This window comes from Cetorhinus maximus, chromosome 6 (assembly GCF_964194155.1).
Source record: "Cetorhinus maximus chromosome 6, sCetMax3.hap1.1, whole genome shotgun sequence".
Classification (NCBI taxonomy): domain Eukaryota; kingdom Metazoa; phylum Chordata; class Chondrichthyes; order Lamniformes; family Cetorhinidae; genus Cetorhinus; species Cetorhinus maximus.
In genome coordinates this window covers 152,145,421-152,168,190 of record NC_135884.1, presented here as the reverse complement: position 1 = coordinate 152,168,190, position 22,770 = coordinate 152,145,421, and the positions used below count along the sequence as shown (strand labels likewise).

The following is a 22,770-nucleotide window of genomic DNA, read 5'->3' as shown; positions in this document are numbered from 1 at the left end:
GTCTAGGACAACGGAAACACTTTTAATTCCGCCACCTGTAATGTATTTACTCCAATAACCCACTCCTCTACTGGAGTGTGGTCACTCCACTGTTCCTGTCGTGCACCTTCGAGCCACCAGCTTCTTGTTTAAAAGGCTCCTTTTATTCCCTTGGCCCGTTAGTGGCTTCTTGCAGTCTGCGTTTAGCAAGTGCTGTTAATATTACATCCCAGAGCAAATGAGATGCAAAAGGGGCCGTCTTGTTTTTTGCTACCTTCTGTAGAAATTCAGATTCTGCCGCATTCAACGGTCCAAGGAGCAGCATGGAGGAAGAACTTTCTGCGATTTAACTACAGCGCACAGTAACTACAATACCACCCCGGATAATGGCCCAGACATGGCAGGAAGGTCGGTAACCACAAAGGCCTTCAATTATGTGGGGAGACTCGTTCGCTTTCGAGCAAGGAAGGTTTAATAGAGATGTTCAAAATTCTGAAGGGTTTTGACAGAATAGAGTGGGAGAAAGTGTTTCCACTGGTAGGAGGGTTAGCAGCCAAAGGGCACACATTTAAATTAATTGACAGAAGGACCAGAGGGGAGATGAAGAGAGCTTCCTTTACGCACACCGAGCTGTTAGGAGCTGAAAGGTGCTGCTCGAAAGGTGGTGGAAGCAGAGGCACGAGTTAATAGTGGGAATTTTGGAACAGAATTGTAAAGAAAATTCATGAAGGGTAAAAGATTTGCAGCATGGAAACAGCTGGGGTGTGGGACTAATTGGATAGATCGTTCAAAGAGCAGGTACATGCACAATGGACAGAATGGCCTTCTTTTCTGCTGTGATATTCTATGAAGCTGGATCACATAGCAACCTGTGAGCAGGCATAAAAAGGGCACACAAGCGTCCAATATGGAAGATGAAAATTAGTCGCCCGCCACATTGGTTAGTCCGCTTGTCCAGGAATAATATCCGTAACCGGTATTGGAGCCTTTACACATGCTGATATGGTGGGGTAGGGGGTGGGGTGGTGCGGATGCCCAATGTTTCTTTGAGAGAAACATTGGGCATCCCACTTTGTGAGATTGTTAGTGACTGACAGCAGTAGGCATTGCTGATTGCTATCTTTATAAGTGTAGAACCTGGAGTGTCTTACACTCCACATTGAATTCATCTTTGGGCCACTGCCTTGCTGTGTTGATTACTATTCCCCAACCTTACCCCCGATCGCCTTCCGCTGTCTTCTGCACTAGGACTCCCCTCACAACCTCAGCTGGCACGTTATTCATGTTAATAATGATAAAGTGCATGCAATTTCCAGATGCTTTGTTTTAACGAAGGCATGAATCATTGATTTATGTTAGCCTCATTCACAGCTAATTTTGCACTTCACAATTTCAGCCCATTTCTCCAAAAAGTCATTTAGCTCTTTTAAGCTGTCTACTTGAGTGCTCTACTATATTCACTCATTTCACCTATTGCATGAAGTCATTTTGCTTGTCATCTCCCCAAGTATGATGATGTGCATTGAGTTGTGTATTGTATGTGGGATCAATGGCTGGTTGTTACACTTGCATTTTGAAATGGGAGTGAGAAGTGGACAACTTGTTAATCTAAAATCCTTTCACTTCTGTCAACCCGACTTAGAACAGTACAATGGAACAGACCCTCTTCCCAGGATAGCCATTAAAATATCCATCGTTTATTCATATGTCAGCCGTTCCTTCATCTTCATTGAGTCAAAATCCTGGAACTTGCTACCTAAAGAAAGAAAGACTTTCATATCTATACTGCCCTTCATGACATTTGGAAGCCCCAAAGCTTTTTACAGCCACTGAAATGTTTCTTGAAGTGTAATCACTGTTGTAATGCAGGAAATGCTACCACCAGTTTGCATTCAGCAAGCTCCCATAAACAACAACATGACAATGACTAATTTGTGTTTAGTGAAGTTGAAGTTTATGTTGATGTTGACCGTCAAAAGCCGGATACCACCTGGGCTGGAGCGAAAGAGATTGCGACAGAGCAATAGCTGGCAGTCTTGCTGCCCGTTGTCCCACAAGGAACCAGAGGAACTAAGTCTAAGCGAGATGTTGATAGAGGGATAAATATTGACCAGGACACCAGGGATAATTGCTCCTCTCCCCTAAAATAGTACCACAGAATCTTGTTGTTTAATATCTCATCTGAAATGCAGCACCTCTGACAGTGCTACACACCCTCAGTACTGCACTGGAGTGTCATACTGGATTTTTGTACTCAAGTCTCTGGAGTTGGATTTAAACATACAACCTTTAACTGAGAGGCAAGAGTTCAACCTACTGATCCATAGTTGACACCAAGCGAACAGCGCTGTGGGTGTACCTTCAACATGTGGACTGTGGTGCTTGAAGGCAGCACACCACTACCTTCTCAAGGGCAGCTTGGAATGGGGTATAAAATGTCAGCCTTGCCAGTGGTGACCACATCCTGAGAATTAATATTAAAAGAAAATGTTTTAACTAATGTTTTCTTAAGGCTTATCCAGTTCCCAGTGGGCACAAGTCTATTCAGCAAAACTACCATGGACACAATGTCGCACACAATGAGCAAGAGTGGCTGCCCATTTTTACAACTTGCCCAGTTTTCTTTTCCATTGAACCTGGGGTGGATTTCAACCTCTCCAATTCCTTCCAAGACCAATGTCAAGCCTCCCCATATCAATCCTACTCTTCCTGAAAGTAAGAAACCATGAATACCATGAACGTACAGCAGATCTACTAGCGTTTAGAGAATAAGACCTACATCAACATCACATTCTTGCGTTTACATTCCTAATGTCTTTAACCTCTGTAACTCCACCAATCCTCCAAACCCTTTATTCCTTTAATTTATATAAATTGTAAATAGGTTTGGTCCCAGCACTGATCCCTGTGACATGCCACTTGTTACATCTTGCCAACATGAAAAAGACCATTTGTGCCTACTCTGCTTCCTGTTAGCCAGTTATTCCTTTCATTCAGTCCCCCTTGTTAATCCTTGTTAATTGCATAAATCAATGTTAAGTGTATACAGGTGGAGGGCACTCATTGGATAATGACTCGTGCACATTTAAAAAGACACTAATCTGCATCTATATTTGCGCCTGGGTGTCTCTGGAGAGGCAGCGCACAGTGTCCACCGGTATGCTGTGAGGCCGTCTGTGATCGGTGGGCACTGTGGGGCTGAGGTGCATAATCAATCCCCAGAAATTACATTTTGTTTTACTTTTGTTATCTTCCTTTCATGTTTTTGTTTCAGTTACAGTACCCCACTAGGATCTCTCACCCCTCATTGATTTTTAGTTTAATTTATTGATTTTGTTTTGCATACAAGGGTCTATAGAAAGACACTTATCCGCAACTATATTTGCACCGGGGTATATTTGTCCCTGGAGAGGTGTCCACTGGCATGCTTGAGATCTTCCGATTCTGATGGGCGCCACTGGGGGCTGGAGTGCATCATCAGCCCCCAAAACAACATTTTTAATTTAATTATATAAGTTTTCTTTAAAGTTTTGTCTTTTGTTACAGTGCCCCTTTAAGGGCCTGTGAGTCTGTTTAATTAGTTAATTAGTCTATTTTATTTTATTGGTACACTCAAAAGAACATTAAGAGATACTTATCCACGGCTACGTTTGTACCCGGATGCCCCTGGAGAGGGAGCACGCGGTGTCCGCTGGCGTGCTTCAGTCCTTCCGCGACTGGTGGGCACTACAGGGGCTGGATTGCATCATCAGCCCCCCCCAAAACACCATTTTATGTTTCCTTTAAAGGTTAGTCTTTTGTTAAGGGGCTGTCACTTTGTTAATTTGTTTTATCTTTGGGCTTTAAAAGAGTATCTGGAGGCACTTATTGACACTGATAGTGGGTTATAGAGTTAGGTGCTATACATTTGTAATGCCTCACTTTGTGAATAAATCTAAAACTGCACAAAGATGTGACTTCTTCCTTCACCAACTGGCTGTTAGAAGTTTTCAGCCCTCTCTCTCCACCCCACCCCCCACCCACCCCCCCCCACCCCCCTCAGGTGGACGTAAAAGACCCCAGCCCTATTTTGAAGAAGAGAAGCGAGTTTTCCCAACAGTCAATAGCCATCCTTCAATAAGATCACAAAGGCAGGTTATCTGGTGGCTATTGTGTTACTGTTTGTGGGATCTTACTGAGTGCAAATTGGCTGCCGCATATCCTACATCACAACAGTGACGACACTCCAAAAGAAGTACTTCATTGGCTGTAAAACGCTTTGTGACATCTGGTTGTCATGAGGTACTATATGAATGCAAGTCATTCTTTTTTCACCTCTTCCAGTAAGTCTTTTTGGTTCAGCATCTATTCCTTACACTGCTATGGAATGCCGTGGGTTGTTGTATTACACACAATGTAGAGCATTGGAAACACCATTCAGCCTGACTGGTCCATGCTGATATTCCTGCTTCACATCAGCCTCCTCCCATCCTACCTCAACAAAATCATTAAATGAATACAGTTGTTCCTGTTGTTGGAATAGCGACTGTTTGTAACTCCTCCAGAACCTCTCCCTTAGACCTTAACCAGCCCAAGCCACTAATCAGCATTGCAGTGACAGTTCGGAGGTGAACCTTCCAAAGACTTTGAACTGGTCCAATTTTCATTTCCAGCTCGGTGGAAAGTTGACAATCAACCCCCAGAATGAGGTCTTTTCACCCAGGAACATATGACTTTGCAACCTTAAATCCATTCTGAAACTCTCAGTAATTAGAGCTCTGGTAAAATCAGTGGAAAATGGAAAAAATAAACTAGAGGCCATCGACCTGGGATAGTCACCAGGAAATCCAATAGGGAATTCAGAAGAAACGTCTTCACCCAAAGAGTGGTGAGAATGTAGACTTGCTACTGCAGGGGGGAGGCCGTGGCGTAGTGGTATTGTCACTGGACGAGCAATCCAGAGACCCAGGGTAATGCTCTGGGGACCTGGGTTTGAATTCTGGGTTTAAATTCGATAAAAAATCTTGAATTAAAAGTCTGATGGCGACCGTGAAACCATTGCCGATTGTCATAAAACCCCACCTGGTTCATTAATGTCCTTTAGGGAAGGAAATATGCCGTCCTTAACCTGCTCTGGCCTACATGTGACTCCAGACCCACAGCAATGTGGTTGACTCTTGTGCCCTGACGTTGACTCTGAAGTGGCCTTGCCACTCAGTTCTCAAGGGCAATTAGGGCCACGGGCAATAAATACTGGCCTAGCCAGTGACGCCCGTACCCCATGAATGAATGGGAAAAAAAACGTACAAGTTGTATTTAAGCAGAAGGTAGACAAGCAGTTGAAGAAGGAGGGAGTAGAGGGTTAGAATGGTAGATTTAGATGGGAAAAGATGGGAGGAGGCTTGAGTGGAGCATAAACACCAGCATGGACTGATTGGGCCAAAAGGCCTGTTTCTGTGCTGTATATCCGATGTGGGAAGTGTCTTTTTGTCGGTAAAGTTTTTTCCTTTTTTAATCGTCTTGTCCGTCCTGGGAATAACAGAGATATTTCCATATTCCATCCTTGGAAACATCTTCAAAAATTCAGCTATTAAAACTTTATTGAGCCATGGGGAATAAATTTCATTCAGGGTCTAAACGGCATTAATGGATTTTGAAAGACGGAAGAAGCTTGCATTTATATAGTGCCTTGCGTGACCTCAAGCCATCCCAAAGCGCTTTACAGTCAACGGAGTGCTTTTGAAATGTTGTCACGGGTATAAAGTAGAAAACGCGGCAACCAAAATGTGCGCAGCAAGATCCCACAAATGCCACTGAGTTGATGACTAGGTAAGGGGCAGAGTGTTGTGCCCTCCCTCATGACGAGTTTGGTGCTGGGGTGGTCATTTAATCAGGTGGGAGGGTGGCAGGCGTGGACCCTGCCATCGTCTTCCCTCCACCCCGACTAACCCGGGTGGTGTGAAGGCCCATGGCTGATCCTTCCTGCCCTGTTGTCGGTTGAGACCCTTAAGTGGCTAATTGATGACCAATCCCAGCACATTTGCTTACCTGGTCCCAGGGTGGGATGGTGGGGGTCTTTTGTTCATAGGCACTCAGTGCCAGAATGAGGGACCCAACATCAGGAAAGGCAGGGGAGGGTGCTGAAAGCCAACACCGCACCCCCTCCCTCCCTCATTCTTGCTACTGAGTCCCCTACACTGCTTCTCCCACATCCCCCAACTTGCAAACACTATCCCACCATCACGGAACTGGGTTCTGGGCCTCCCCAGTGGCGCTGGCATTCAAAAGAGCTGCCATCCTCTAATTGGTGGTTAACACTTGGTAGGCGTGACTTCCACCCTCTGGGGGGGTTCTGATCGCAAGGAAAGACCCACCACTGGCCTGCCAGCTGCTTGATCGGCAGGTGGTACTGGCAGGCCTTCCTGGTAAGGTACGAAGCAGGGGTCTTGTTAGCTCTCAAGCCAGCAGCTGCACCCCTCACCACCGGCACAAAATACTCTCCGAGGTGTTTCAGCGGTTTTTTGTTGAGGGGTAAATATTGCTTCAGTCATCTTATTCAAAATAGGGCCGTGGGACCTTTAACGGTCGTTCACCTTGGTTGAATGATTCATGGCAGCTCCGACAGTGCAGTACTCCCTCAGTACCGGTATGAGGAGTAACAGCCTGAATAAATGGGGCTTGAACCTTCTGATTCAGGTTCAAGACGGAACTCCAGCTGATACTCATAGCCAGGTCAACAGTAAGGGGTTACAGTTGGCTAGTGAGAGGAACATGCAGCCCAGGCTCCTATTCCCGATCATTATTTGGTAGTTACGTATCTTGACACCTGTTTGCAGACCTCAGTTGGAGGTGGTATGATGTCCTGTTTCAGTTGCGGTAACCTCCTTAGTCCAACGACTTGTCAAGTCATAATGCTCACTGTCTGGCATCGTTACAGAATGATGCCCGCCCTTAAAGGGTTAAACTATGAGGACAGGCTGCATAAACTCGGATTGTATTTCCTCGAGCACCGAAGATTAAAGGGTGATATAATCGAGCTGGTTAAAAGGATTCGTCGAGGTAAATAAGGAGGGATTATTTCCTTTGGTGTGGGGGAGTCGGGAATACGGGGAACATAATTTTAAAATTAGAGCCAGCCATTCAGGAACAACACCAAGAAGCAGTTTCTCTCACAGAGCGTAGTTCGGGTTGCCAACTCTGACGGGACGTATTCCGAGAGATGTTGATGTCACAGCACAGACTAGTTGAGCCAATGCCTCCTTCCGTGCTGTATTTTTTTTTTATATCTAGTTCAACGTAGTCCATGTGAGATTGGCAGCTACAAAGACACAGCGGAAAGCAGCTGCAGGCTCCTCTCTTATCGAGCTTTTCCATCAAGCTGGTCACCTGGTCTGGAGTCACATCAGCTGTTTCTGTTGACTGTGAACGCTGATTCAGTGTGGCACTGAGAGGGAGTGAACCCCCCTCCTCTCAATTCCACCTTATTCAGTCTGAACAATTCACTACCCCTGCCAGTGGACTCAGGGGATCTGTAGCGCACCACAGACCACCCGGTCACCCCCGATTCAATCGGACACTAACTAATAACATCAATAACGTAAATTAATCACTATCCAGTCTCAGCCCAGCCTAACCTTGGCTCATAATCAGTGCCCTTCCCTCCAGCTCTGTCCCCCCGAGTGGGCATCGCCTCGACCGTTTGGAGCACGCCTGTCGTCTATCAGGACCTTTCCTCCGCCTGTGCTGAGTCAGGCTTTTCCATGGGTGGGGGAGCAGGTTCCGGGCACAGAGGAGATCAGCTGGTACCTGAACGCGGGCGGTGATTGGCTGACAGCCGGTCCCTGACCTAGGGAAGGTCAGGTGGTACCCGAGCACGAGCTGTGATTGGCTGATGGCCAATTCTGGCTGCCATTGTCAGGAGCTGATGTGCTCCCAGAATGCCTTGTTCGGTCATAGAGGGGGGATCGAGGCTAATTCTGGGGGTCACCTGGCCATTCCAGGAGAGTTAGCAACCTGAAGTGAGGTAGAAATGTCGAATTCTCTCTGTCACGGATGCCAGGCGACAATTGGAGCTTTCAAGACTGGGATTGATAGATTTCAGTGAGCTACTCAGGGACAGAAAGCCAAATATGAAGATTTGTTGATTGCACAAAGATAATAGACGGCACAGATGTTGGTAGATTAAGCAAAAGGATATTAATTCAAGTTGTTGTTGCTTCCATTAATCTTGTCCTATCCTGTCATGTTGAAGGACAAAAGAACCTGAGAGGTCAAACCCTAGATTTCACAGGGGATGAAGGATGGAAGAGTTGCATTTATATGGTGACATCCACAGCTACAGATAGTCCCCCAAGCACTTCACAGCAAATGAAGTACTTTTGAAGTGTAGTCACTGTTGTAATGTAAAGAAATGCAGCCACCGATTTGTGCACAGAAAGATCCCACAAACGACGTGACAATGACCAGTAACCTGTTTTCATGTTGTTAATTGAGGGACAAATATTGGACAGAACATCTGGGGTATCTCCCCTGCTCTTGTTTGAAATCGTGCCATGGGGTCTTTTACATCCTCCCAAACAAGGCAGAGTGCTAGGGCCTTGGTTTAGCATCTCATCTGAAGGAGGCACCTCCGGCTGCGCAGCACTCCCTCAGCACTGCGCCGGAGTGTTAGTTTTGATCTCTGCGCTTGTCTCACTGGAATGGGATTTGAGCCCACGACGCCCTGACTTTGAAGGTTAGAGAGCTACCAAGCGAGTGACAAAACAGTGGGTGACACTCTCAAGCGGGAAAGCCGTGGTTGTGAGAGGAAAGATATTCCAAACAAAAGCAAGTTAAGGATTGAACCTCTCACCATCTCAGGCCAACGATGAAATTACATTTTCTGCTCTAATTATACCCTAGAATTTAACATCTTTAAGGATTTTGGAGAAAAGGTGAAATGAAAAATTTCACCCAACTCAGAGGTCCAAGATTAGAATGTATTCCAATCAATCATCCTGCCATTAGAAAACAGCTTAATTTAAGGTTTTGTTGGAATTTCCTATTGAGAATGATTTATCACACAAAAAAATTCCAATCACACACCATCTCGTGAAAATGTTTAGTCTGTTTGGAAATCAAATGCACATTTGTCTATTTTCTACTTTCAGGAAGTCTGATTAACCACAGGCTGTGTTTACATTTAGGCCCCATTTCATCTTATTCCATTCCTAAAATAACAATGGCCCTTCATTCCTTCCTTGACCCTCTTCAATGTTTTATTTTTCCAGCTCTCTCCAGCGCCCCAGCTCCCCTACCCTCGGTCTGTCTCTTAATTTCTGTTCTGTAAATTCATGGGCTGTTAAGAATGGCTTTCTTTGTTTGCAAAGCTCGGTACGCTTTTCATGTTGCTGTCCATTCAGAGTTTTCTCCTCCACTGAAGTCGGGAATATTGTTCCAGGTATACCAATCTTCTTCTGGCTGAAGAACCTGTTCTTCATGTGCGAGACCAGACATTGAGTTGGCAAGATATCCGACCCTGCTAGGGACTGTGGAAAAGACACTTTTTTTTTTGAAACAGAAGAATGAATTCTTATTCATGTGGTACCTTTCACAAATTGAGGACGTGGATTCAAGTCCCACGCCATGGTCCTGAGCACAAAACAGAGGCTGATGCTACACTGCGATACTGAGGCAGTGTGGCACTGTCAAGAGTCTTTTGCGTGACAAGCTAAAGTGAGGACCCTGTCTGCCCTGTCAGGTGGAGATATAAAAGATCCTATGACCTCTATTTTAAAGAAGAACAGGGACGTTATTCCTAATGTCCTGGTCAATCGTAAACCCTCCAGCAACTTCAGTAAAAAAAAATTACCCGATCAATACCCGTGGGAGATGCGTGCAAATTGCTTACTGTGTTTTCCTAGTGCTTCAAAAAAGCACTTCATTGGCTGTAAAGCCCTTGGATGTGAAAGGTGCTATATAAATGCAATTTTTTCTTCCTTTACATTGTATGCTTTGTCTGCTATGGCTCTATAAGAATTCCAAAGACCCCATTAGATCCCATTCCAGCAAGAACCTCTTGATCAGATCCCTTAGGTCTTACTCCGTCACTACTGACCTCCTTTCATAATTTCCATTCACCTCTGATTCCGTCCACTGGCTCAGCGGAGACCCTGGGATTACCTCTCTTGTCTTTAGTTTAAAAAAAAGAGAGAAATACGAAGAATTAAGCCAAAAACTTCAAACTTTTCCAGCTTTAATGCTCGGAGAGTGTCTGAACATTTATCCACAGACTACACATTCATTGGTTCTGGGAGGAAATTGAATTTTAACTTGCTTTTTATTAATACCCTCTGAATAGTACATCACATATTAGTGCTGGAGACAGCAGTATTTGCATATATATATAAAACTCAGTCCCTTAGGGAAGGTGTCTGCAAAAGGCACAGTGAATACAGCAAGACATATTCTAATATGCAAAAGCTCAGATAAAGGTTGTATAAGCTGCGATTTCACTGTACAAAACGATTAATGGTCAAACTTCAAAAAGTGGGCAACTTCTATCAAACAATTAATAAAAAATCAATTGCATTTCACTTAATGTTTGAGCTTAAGCATTTTGAGGTGTCTAAACATAGAACAAACAGTGCACTTTGTGTGAGAGGTACATAATTCATGAGCAATGTGTGGTTGCAGGTGCGAGTTCTAAATTAATAAATATCATTACAGCAACATCCAACTGGAGTGAGGAACATATTCCAACCCATGCCTTGTCTGTAACCTGTGTCCTTATTGTGCATTTACATATTCTGTCGGCACTTGCTGCATAATAGTTTAACAGGAATTTAACAGTAATACAGGATACAGTAATATAGAATAAAGTAACAGGTTTTAATATGAAAGCTCATCTCTCAATCTTTCTCTGAACATCAGCTGTTTAACAAGTTTATTTCAGAATTAGTTCAAATGATAGACTAAAGGTGGTATTATGTGATATTGATCTTCTAATAGTTAATTTTTGTCCAGACTGATGTTCCTGCCTTAGTCAACAGCATCAACATTATGCTGGGAGTGTTTGATGGGGACAGTGTAGAGGGAGCTTTACTCTGTATCTAACCCCATGCTGTACCTGTCCTGGGAGTGTTTGATGGGGACAGTGTAGAGGGAGCTTTACTCTGTATCTAACCCTGTGCTGTACCTGCCCTGGGGGTGTTTGATGGGACACAGTGTCCCTCAAAGGAAGACCAGCACACACCAACAGACACACACACAAACTCAAAACACTACAAATAACAATACATAAAATAAGGATCACAAGAAAATGTGTTTTAGGTTTTTCTGGATCTCAAAGGTTTTGATGCTGGAATTGGAGTGATGAGGCAACATTAATGGTGTCTTCATCCTGAGTATAATTCTCTTTCGTAGACAGCAATTGAAGAGTAAAGTTGGTTCCATAGAAGCCTGGTGGGGATTTCCAACAACGAGACACCAGACACCATGGGCTAATTATGCCTTGAACATTGTCAAGTGCAAAATCTACAAGAAGTGTGTTAAGATTAAATCTGACAAAGCATTGAGTATTTAAAGGCGTTTTACCTTCCCTATAGAGGAGATAAAAGAAGAAAGGGACTATGGTAACTGCCTAAGGCATTGCATTATGTGTTGGTAATGTCCAACCCAGGACAAAATGTAGGAGTGAGCTGTTGTGATCTGGAATATGCTGCCTGAAAGGATGATGAAAGCAGATTCAATAGTAACTTTAGAAAGGAAATTTGATATATAATTGAAGGGGAAATCTTTGCAAGGTTTTAAGGAAGGAGCAAGGGAAAGTGAATTTCATTGGATAGCTTGTTTAAAGAGCTGGGCACAGAGAAGATGGGCCAAATGGGTTTCAGCTGTGTTGTATCAATCTATAATTCTATGAACAGAGGAGCGGCACGAGGCCATTCAGCCTGAAACCTGTTCTGCCGTTCAAGGAGATCATGGCCGATCTGTATCTTAATTCCATCTACCTGTCTTGATTCTGTAACCTGTAACAACTGACTTGGGAGTCTCCTGGAATCTTCATTGCTTCCACTTCAAGAGTTTTTCTCCAACTGCCCTCAGGAATATTCAAAATTATTTAGTTCAATGCTTTTAAAAAATTAATTCACGGGATCTGGGGTTCTCTGGCTGGTCCAACATTTATTGCCCATCCCTAGTTGTCCTTGAGAAGGTAGTGGTGATCCATTGTAAACTGCTAAATTAAAATGATGGTCTCAAGAATTATTGCTGACTTGTCTATTGTACGTACATTTGGAATCTTAGTTTGTTTTCTTTCTCATGGAATGTGACTTCACTGGCGGGGCCAGCATTTGTTGCACATCCCTAGTTGCCCTTGAGAAGGTGATGATGAGCTGCCTTCTTGAACTGCTGCAGTACCTGTGGTGCAGGTACACCCACTGCTGTTAGGAAGGGAGTTCCTTGGTTTTGACCCAATGACAGTGAAGGAACGGCGATATATTTCCAAGTCAGGATGGTTAGTGAATTGAATGGGAGATTCCAGGTGATGGTGTTCCCATGCTTCTGCTGCCCTTGGTAGCGATCGTGGGTTTGGAAGGTGCTATCTAAGGGGTCTTGGTGAATTCCTGCAGTGCATCTTGTGGGTGGTACACACTGCTGCTACTGTGCGTCAGTGGTGGAAGGAGTGAATGTTTGTGGATGTGGTGCCAATCAAGTGGACTGCTTTGTCCTGGATGGTCTCAAGCTTCTTAAGAGTTGTGGGAGCTGCACTCATCCAGGCAAGTGAGGAGGATTCCATCACATTCCCGACTTATGCATTGTAGATGTTGGACAGGCTTTGGGGAGTCAGGAGGTGAGTTACTCGCCACAGGATTCCTAGCCTCTGACCTGCCCTTGTAACCACAGTATTTATATGGCTAGTCCAGTTCAGTTTCTGGTCAATGGTAACCCCCAGGATGTTGGAAGTGAGGGATTCAGTGATGGTAATGCCATTGAATGTCATTGGGCGATGGTTTGATTCTCTCTTGTTCGAGATAGTCATTGCCTGACACTTGTGTGGCGTGAATGTTACTTGCCACTTGTCAGCCCAAGACTGGATATTGTCCAGGTCTTGCTGCATTTGGACATGGACTGCTTCAATATCTGAAGCGGCGCGAATGTGCTGAACATTTGCAACCATCAATGAATATCCCCACTTCTGACCCTATGATGGAAGGAAAGTAATTGATGAAGCAGCTGAAGATGGCTGGGCCAAGGACACTACCCTGAGGAACTCCTGCAGTGATGTCCTGGAGCTGAGATGACTGACCTCCAACAACCACAACCATCTTCCTTTGTGCTAGGTATGACTCCAACCAGTGGAGAGTTTTCTCCCTGATTCCCATTGACTCCAGTTTTGCTAGGGTTCCTTGATGCTAAACTCTGTCAAATGCAGTCTTGATGTTAAGGGCCGTCATTCTCACCTCACCGCTTGGGAGTTCAACTCTTTTATCCATATTTGAACCAAGGCTTTAATGAGGTCAGGAGCTGAGTGATCCTGGCAGAACCCAGACTGGGCGTCAGTGAGCAGGTTATTGGTAAGCAAATGCCACTTGATAGCACTGTTGATAACTCCTTCCATCACTTTACTGATGATTGAAAGTAGACTGATGAGGCAGTAATTGACCGAGTTGGATTTAGACCATAAGACCATAAGACATAGGAACAGAAATTAGGCCAATCGGCCCATCGAGTCTGCTCCACCATTCAATCATGGCTGATAAGTTTCTCAACCCCATTCTCCCACCTTCTCCCCGTAATCTTTGATCCCCTTACCAGTCAAGAACCTATCTATCTCGGTCTTAAATACACTCAATGACCTGGCCTCCACAGCCTTCTGTGGCAATGAATTCCATAGATTCACCGCTCTCTGGCTAAAGAAGTTTCTCCTCATCTCTGTTCTAAAAGGTCTTCCCTTTACTCTGAGGCTGTGCCCTCAGGTCCTAGTCTCTCCTACTAATGGAAACATCTTCCCCACGTCCACTCTATCCAGGCCTTTCAGTATTCTGTAAGTTTCAATCAGATTTGTCCTGCTTTTGTGTACAGGACATAACCGGTTATGTGGAAAATTGCCCAGGTAGATGCCTGTGTTGCAGCTGTACTGTAGCAGCTTGGCTAGGGGTGAGGCAAGTTCTGATGCATGAATCTTTGGTACTTCTGCTGGGATATTGTCAGGGCCCGTAGCCTTTGCAGTATCTTTGTCGATATGGAGGAGAAGGCGAAATCTTATACCAACAACAGTGACAACAAATTTCATTTATGCAGCGCCTTTGTCATAATGAAAAGTCCCAAGTCACTTCAACAAGTGCTTTCAATCAAAATTTAACCCAGAGAGAGGTATTGGGGCAGGTGATTAAAAAGTTGATCAAAGAGGCAAATTTTAAGGTGTGCTTGAAGTGCGAGAGGGATATGGAGGGAAAGAGGTTTAGGGAGGGAATTCTAGAGCTGAGGAACCTGGGGGCTGAAGACAAGGTGGAGTACCTAAAATCAGGGAAGCTCTAGAGGCTGGAACTTGGGGTCGCAGACATTCTCAATGGTGTTATAAGGGAGGAAGTTACGGTGATAGGGCGATGTCATTTAACAATTGCAGTTGACATGCCAGTGCAGGAATGAAAGAGTGCTGGATTGTCAGAGGAGCTGTCTTTCCAATGAGCTACTAAATCAAGGCCCCTCATCTGCTCCCTGACGTGGAGGTTGAAGAATTAGGGACACTGCATTAGAGCAATCTTTTCTTCCCCACAAAGCTAAGGAAACGGGAGGTGTTCACTGTATTTACTTCAAGGTGTCCAATGGAAAATGCTTTATCACTTATTTACGTTTGCCCAGAAAATCACCGGAGGAGGAGGATGAATGGGCACACCCTTTAATTTCAATCAGTCTCCAACACTTTGATCACATTTTCTCTATCAATTCCACATGTGTGAAGGAAAACATTTCCTTTGATAGCTTGATGTTGTGAAGTTAATCATGTCCCAAGCACTTTGCATGAAAAGCCTGATAGCAAACCCATCAACCCTGAATACCTCTTCTGTATGTGTGTGTGTGTGTGTGTGTGTGTGTGTCTGCGTATGTGTCTGCGTGTGTGTCTTTGTGTGTACCTGAGTGTGTATACTTGTGGTATAGGAGTCAGTTGGCTATCATGGCTCAGAGTTTGAGTTCAGCAGCTCGTGAAGAGCACTCGCCTTTCAATCAATGCACTTGCCTTTTCTCACTAGCTGTGGGTTTTTTATGCTGGAACATGTGGTGATTCGAGTCAAAACAGCATGTCAGCCCTAAAGAGACCTGGGACCTTTGCGAATAGGGCAAGTGACTGTGTCTCTCTTTAATGAAACAGGTTGAAAACCCTTACTGAGGCATGCAATGCCTGAACCACAAGTGTAAGTCAGGACAGCTAATTCTTTAACATCGTGTCCAGAAAGCAAAATAAAGGCAGGAAAAGGAAGAAGATTGAGAGACAGAAATAAATGCATTTTTAAAAACCTTTCTTTAAACTACCGAAAATAATTAAAAAGTGAGGGAATGAGACTCCACAGTTCAAAAAAAAGAGTAAATTTTCAGTTTTGGAGAGATTGTTGGGCAGTCATTGAGATTGATCGTGTCACTAAAATTGTTCTTACACTAGAATGACGAGACCCAACTTTTTATGGCATAATTGGTGGGTATCGAATGGGTAAGCATCGCATCTTTACGTCACTCTTTGTGTTTCAATGCTGCGTCTCTTGGCTAGATACTGTTATAACGAAGCCTCTGGAGGAACAGGGCATCTCGGGCAGCAACTTCATGATTTCCGCGTTTAACTGCGCATGTGCGGACATCAGAAGTTGCTGTCTGATTTACTCTTTAGTAACGGGAATAGCCTCAAAATTATTCTCCTGGCAAAATCTGTGCCGATATAGCATTCAACCCTGACATTGTGACCTTGTTTTTTTTTTGGATCGGTGGTCTTAACTTGTAAAGAAGACAGTAAGGAGGAAGTGTTCTGGGCTACATCTCAGTTCATTGTAGAGTGGAAGATTAACTGTTGCTCCTTCAGGGAAGGGCTAACAATCTGATTTCTCTTATCTTTTTTGTGATCTTGTAGGTAATAAAGTCGGGAAGTCCTGGCCCTGCGGACTGGCAATGAACTACTGAGCAAGCAGCAAGGCATCCCAATGAAGGAACATTGACAACAAGTCCCCTGCTCAGTCTAGAGTTAGGGCCGTTCCGTGGCGATTGGACCTCCCAAGTCGCAGCTGGTGAAATAAATAAGTTAAACAAGGCAAATTGGAAACGAGATGAGGCGAGACTTTTATTTACATTGTTTTTTGGCATGCTTCAGCATTGTCCATTGGAGTCATTCTGCCCTTGCGAGAAATTCCACTGGCTCCCGGGTGTCAACACGATCTCGTCATGGACTCGGTGTCAAAGGTCAAGTGCTTCACAGATCCAAGAGAGGCTGGGTGTGGAATCAATTCTTTGTTATAGAGGAGTATACAGGCCCAGACCCTGTACTCGTGGGCAGGGTAAGACTACCTCTCCATCATTCTTTCTCATAGGAGCATAAGAAATAGGCACTGGAGTAGGCCATTCAGCCCTTCAAGCCTGCTCAAATTAAGTAAAATTATGGCTGATCTTCAACCTCAACTCCACCTTCCCACATCCATTAATCCTCTCAGTGCCCATAAATCTAGCAACCTCTGTCTCGAATATAACTGAGCATCACAGCTCTTTGGAGAATTCCAACCATTCACAACCCTTTGAGTGAACAAATTTCTCCTGATCTCAGTCGATAAGGGATTGATCCCTTATTTGGAGACTATGATCCCGTGTTCTAGATTCTCCAGCCAGGGGAAACCTCCTCACAGCATCTACCTTGTTAAACCTCTTAAGGGCTTACGTTTCAGATCAGCTCTCATTCTTCTAAGTTAAGGCAGGGATTTCCAAACTGGGGAGTCGTAGGTCGAGCGATCGGGGTGGTAAGCTCCCTGTCCTCTGAGGCAGCAATGTGGAGCATTCGCTCTGATGGATCAGCCCTGACATCAGACCCAAGGCCCGACGACCTGTACGTGCGTAATTTATTTTCTTGTCCAATGCCCCACCCCCGCTTTCACAGCTGTTCTCCCCCTCACATAGCCTATCCGCCCCCTACCCACCTCACCACGCAGCCCCCCCCACCCCACTCACTCTGGGGTCACACCAACTTCAAGTGTCAAAATGGGGACACAGTGGGAAAAAGTCTAGGAAGCACGATTCTAAGGAATGTAGGCTGAGTCTACTCAGTCTCTCCTCAAATGACAATCCCCTCACCCTAGGGAATCAGTTCAATGAACCTTTGTTGCACTCCCTCTCAGATTAGTATATCTTTCCTTAGATAAAGAGACCACAACTGCACACCGTACTCCAGGTGTGGTCCATCAAGATCCAATATAATTGTAGTAATATAATATAATTGTATTCATCTCCGCAGATGCTGTCAGACCTGCTGAGTTTGTCCAGGTATTTTTGTTTTTGTTTTGGATTCCCAGCATCCACAGTTTTTTTGCTTTTATTATAATTGTAGTAAGAGTTTTGTACTCTTATACTCCAATCCTTTTGTAATAAAATCTATTAGACCATTTGCCTTCCTAATTGCTTGCGATACCTACATGTTAACGTTCTGTACGTGGTTCATGTACAAGAACTCCTGGGACATCGTGAATGCAAATGTTTCCCAGTCTTAGCGTTTTAAAAAAAAATTCTGCTTTTGAATTTTTTCTACAAAGTGGATAACTTTCACACTTCTCCATATTATATTCCACATTTCTGCCCACTCACTTAACCTCACTAAATTCATTCTCAGCCTCTTTGCGTATGCCTCTTATTTTCTTACTTTCCCACCTAACTTTGTATCACCAGCAACCTTGGACACATGACACTTGCTCTCCTCATCTAAGCCATTGATGTAATCTGTAAATTGCGGAGGCCCAAGAGCTGATCTTTGTGCTACCCTACTCATTACAGAATGTCAACCTGAAAATGACCATTTATTCCTACTCTGTCTTTCTTCTGCCCATTAACGATCTTCAATCGATATTACCTCCAATCCTATGAGCACCTAATTTGTGTAATCATTTCTTGTATGGAACCTTACTGAATGATTTTTTTTTTTGAAAATCCAAATATATTACATCTATTGGTTCGCCCTTATCTACCTGTCTAGCTACAACTTCAAAAACTCCAGCAGATTTTTCAAATACGATTTCCCTGCCCACTTTGCCTAAGTGTATCATGATTTTCTAAGTGCCCTGTTACCAGGTCCTCATTAATAAATTTTAGCATTTTCCTGCTGATTGCTGTCGGATCTTGTTTCCCCTCTCTCTCTTCTTGAATAGAGAGGTTAAATTGGCTACTTCAAAATCCACAGGGACTGTTCCTGATCCCGAGTTTTGGAAAGTCAAAACCAACGTAACCACTATCTCTGCGGATACCTCTTTTAAAACACGTGAGATTTACGCCATCAAGTCCAGGGGGTTTGTTGGCTTTTAGTGTCATTAATTTCACCAGTACGATTTATGTAATAATACTAATTTCTCTCAGACTAGATGTTAAACTGAGGCCCTACGTCTGCCCACTCAGGTGGACATAAAAGGGCAGTATGATTTACCCTGGTCCTTATCAGAATTCAAACCTTTGAGCTTGTTGCATTGTTCAATGAGATCAGGTATAATCTATATCTTAACTCTTGGCTCCACATCCCGAAAAAATCTTGTCTAGCAAAAATCGATTGACCTCACATTTAAGTTTATTAAGTGAGCGAGCATTGACTGCTCCTTCTGGGCGCTTTGCTCTTCCACACCCTTGCATGAAGAAATGTTTCCTAACTTCTTCCGGATTGGCCTGGCCCTGGTTTTAAGGGTACTACTCCTTTCCCTAGACTCTCCCATGAGTGGAAAAAGTACCCTCTCTATCCGACCCGCCAATTCCTTTCAAAATCCCCAAATCCTCAAATCAAATCGCCAAAGTAACCACAACAGGAAGATGTGCATTTAAAATGACGTGCTAATGGGACAGGTCTTGAGGAGATGGAGATGGTTATAGGAGAATCCAAGAGGGGGAGGGAAGCATGAAAAATCTGGCAAAGAGGAGGTGGCTCCCATGGCCAGAGAATGTGATGAAGAAAGGCAGGTAGACCCCAGAGTATGGAGTTACCTGGTGGCTAAACACCAATAAAGAAACCACAGCCCTCATCCATTCTCAGCAACTCCAACACAGCCATCCATCACTAGCATCTGAGAGAGAATGGGTGCTCTAAAGCTTAGGAATATTTGAGCAGGAGGAGGCCATTCCGTTCCTCGAGTCTGTTCCGCCATTCAGTTAGGTTATGGCTGATCTACCTGCCTTGGTTCTGTATGTCTTAAACAAAATAAAAATCTCAAAGTTGTCAACTGACCACCAACCTCAACAGCTGTTTGAAGGGAAAGAGTGTTCCAGATTCCCACTACCCTCTGTATGAAGAAATGCTGCCTGACATCACCCTTGAACGGCCAGGCTCCAATTTTAAGGTTCTGGCTCCTTGTCCCCTACCCATTAGAGAAACTAGTTTCTCGCTACCTAAGCTTTTAACCCCTTTTGACCATCCTAAACACCTCAATTAGCTCACCCTTTAATCTTGTATACTCAAGGGAATGAAAGTATATTGCACATAGGGTTGGCAAATCATTGTCTCCAAACTCTATTTCTTTTCCAGTAGGTCACCAGTCACAAGAACTGAAAATTGACGTGTGAGATTTCTCCAAGTTTATCAGTGTCAAAAATCAGGAAAAGGGATAAAATGGTTACCTGGGCCTAATAGGATTTGAGAAACTGAACTCAATCTTATTGCTTCAACACACGGACAATGACGGACAGGAAAATAATCTGTATGTCTCATGATAACTGCGACACCTTGTCTATCATGATATAGACTCCCCACTCCACCCAAAAACAACATGCTCCCTCAGGAGAGGCAAGAAAACGGATAATTGGTGTTTCCGCCCCATAACGATTCCTTTAAAGACCCTGCAATTGGGACAAACATGAGGGTAAATGTACTGATTTGGCGATGGCATGCAATTTCACTCCAATGTTGCTGACCCCGTCCACCTAACTGCTCCCCTGCTGTGTTATGGCCCCAGAATGCAAATAGGAAAAAAAAAATACCCCGTGCAGATGCGTGGGGGTTTATTTGCTTCAAGATGGATGATGGTATCCAAGGTAAGCATGTCTTCCCAATGTGTGCTCACAGCTGGCAAAGCTTAGTAACAAGAGCCCAGTGCCCATGTAATAGCCTATTGTAAACCTGTGTCTGCCCCAGAGCCTTCAGGGAACAGTGATGGGGGGGGCTTTCAGCCTTACGTTTGCTACCAGAGGCACCATATTCGGAACCTTGCACTCCACTAGAACAATCATGTCCATTGTCGGCATCAGTGGTATCATCTCAGCCCAGAAAGAACTTGCATTTCTATATCGCCATTCATGGCCGCAGGGACACTGCAAAGCACTTTGCAGCCAGTGAAGTATTTCGGAAGTGTAGTCACTGTTGTAATGCAGGGAACACAGCAGCCAAATTATGCACAGCAAGCTCCCACGAACAGCAAGATGATAATCTGTTTCAGCAACAAAAACAGAAAATGCCGGAAAAACACAGCAGGTCTAACAGCGTCTGTGGAGAGAGAAACTTTCTCCATTTCAGTAACATTGGTTGAGGGATAAATATTCTCTTTCCTTGAAGATAATCTCACAGTATCTTTTGTGTCCACTTGAGAGGGCAGGCAGGCCTTCAGTCTATAGTCTCGACTGGAAGACATCACCTCACACAGTGCAGCACTGCCTTGGTTACAGTGCTGGGGTATATGCCCAAAGTCTTTGGAGTGGGACTCGAATCCTTAACCTCCTGACTCAGAGGTGAGAGCACTGCCTACGGAGTCATAGTTGACACCTGTACCTGAGCCACTGCACATCCACACCACCTCCTCTAACCCCCATTGCCCCTGCTCTTCCTCAGCAATATTTTTCTACTAACTCCTTCTTAAATGTCACAGTGCGCTTGACTTGCACAGGTGGTCTGGAATTTTATATTCTGATAACCGTTTGTTGGGGAAAAAAGAATTCCAGCTTTACAATTTTAGCGCTAGTTATGAAACTGTTTATAGCTCCATTAAAACAGTGAGAAATGGAATCACAATGTATGCTAACTATTCACACGCGTATGTTCCGTGGTGCAGTGTGAAGAGTTTTTCTCAGCATCGCGTTGGGGAGCAAAATTAAAAGGGCAAGAAATTTGGCTGCCCTGCTTTTGGGTGTGGGGGTTAGGATTTGTGACTGGTTCCTCCCTGAATCTGTTGGAGGTGGGCGGCTGCAGACTTGGTGCTCCCTGCTCATTGTCATGGTTGGAGCATGGAGCCCAGTGGGCTTCTCGCTGTTGACTGCCTCTGTGCTCGGGATGGGGCTAATCAGTATTGTGCTGAGAACATGTGGCACAGCCCGTCTGCCCTTCTTGAAGGCAGGCTGTCCCTCTTAAAGGGAAACTACACTGATTAGTGTTGCTGGAATTTGGAACATGAAAAGTAGACGACCAGGACAGAGTGAGGATGGCGAATGCAGCACTGGGAGGCCTTACTGGTGGGGGTGGACAGAAGAAGAAATGCCATGGTTCTTCAGGAGGCCAGAAGACCTCAAAGACCACCTTCAAAAGGGATCAGGAGCATGTTGCCACGGAGGCCAATACACAGAGTCTGGACCCACAGGCCTGGCAGCAGTGCCACCAGAAGTCTAATAACCTCACAAGCATGGTCAAGGCCAGTGAACACATTTTCACATGACACCATCTACCCACCACAACACCAGCCCCTCGTGCTGCTCAATGCACCACACTCCTTTCACTCACCCAGTAGCACTCCCTGACAGTCAAGGACTTAGGCCTAACATCCAGATACTTCACCTCACTCTCTCACACTTAGCTTCTGCTACCTTTTATATACTTCCAGCTATTCAACTATGGAAGGAACATTACCCAAACATACTGCTGCACAATCAGTGACATTTTGTCCTATCTCTTGCAAGACAAGGTGGTACATAATAGAAGGGAGCAGAGCAGAACTGGTGGGGAATAAAGACACCTGCATCCTTTGAGCTCTACAGAGGTGAAGGCTCTCAGCATCATGGAGCTGGCTATCGTGCCATCCAGCATTGTATTGTTCAATGGTTTGATTGATCTGTGTTTGATTATGATGGTCTGGTAACAGATCTTTGTAACTGTGCTTGATTGCTTAAGCCTTTGGGTGGAGCTAGAGAGCTAATTATCATGGAGAAGCTTTTCAAGAGAAAGGATCTGGGCCCTGGGCAGAGATGATGGGCAGGATCTTTCATTTTCAGCGGGTGTCTACGGCGCTACCTGAGAAAGCAGCGAGACACCCATACTGACTCTTAGGAGGAAGGCCCACTCTATCTTATGTCCATCAACCACTTAAGAGAACAGCGGTGGACCTTCCTCCCGACTGAGGGCCCTGGGATATGATATCCCACCCACCTAAAATTGCTGGCCAATCAGAAGCTGGAAGCTCTTGCACTCAGAGGAGGCTGTGGCTGCTGCTGGATCAATACCCGGTGAAGCTCCAGGAAAATGCTAAGTGCTGTTGAAGGTGGTGGGGGGGGGGTCATGGGGGCATCAGCAAGGGCAGGGGGTGGTTGTCAGTGGTGACCCCTGCTCACAGATTAGCGGACTCCCCTCCCTCCCGCTGACGTGCAGTCTGCACAATTCCATGAGTCACGCAGGCCACGTGTCAGCAGGCTCACCTG

At 44.8% G+C, this 22,770-nt stretch overlaps 1 protein-coding gene across 2 annotated transcripts in view; it reads left to right on the top strand.

Moving 5' to 3' along the window:
- cdh11 (cadherin 11, type 2, OB-cadherin (osteoblast)) overlaps window positions 1–22,770 on the top strand; it is a 180,521-nt gene that overhangs the window by 78,804 nt on the left and 78,947 nt on the right. For both annotated transcript variants that reach the window (XM_078544661.1, XM_078544663.1), the window contains exon 3: window positions 16,058–16,478. In XM_078544661.1, the coding sequence (XP_078400787.1) occupies window positions 16,251–16,478 (228 nt within the window). In that variant the 5' untranslated portion in view covers window positions 16,058–16,250. The remainder of the gene's footprint in view (window positions 1–16,057; window positions 16,479–22,770) is intronic.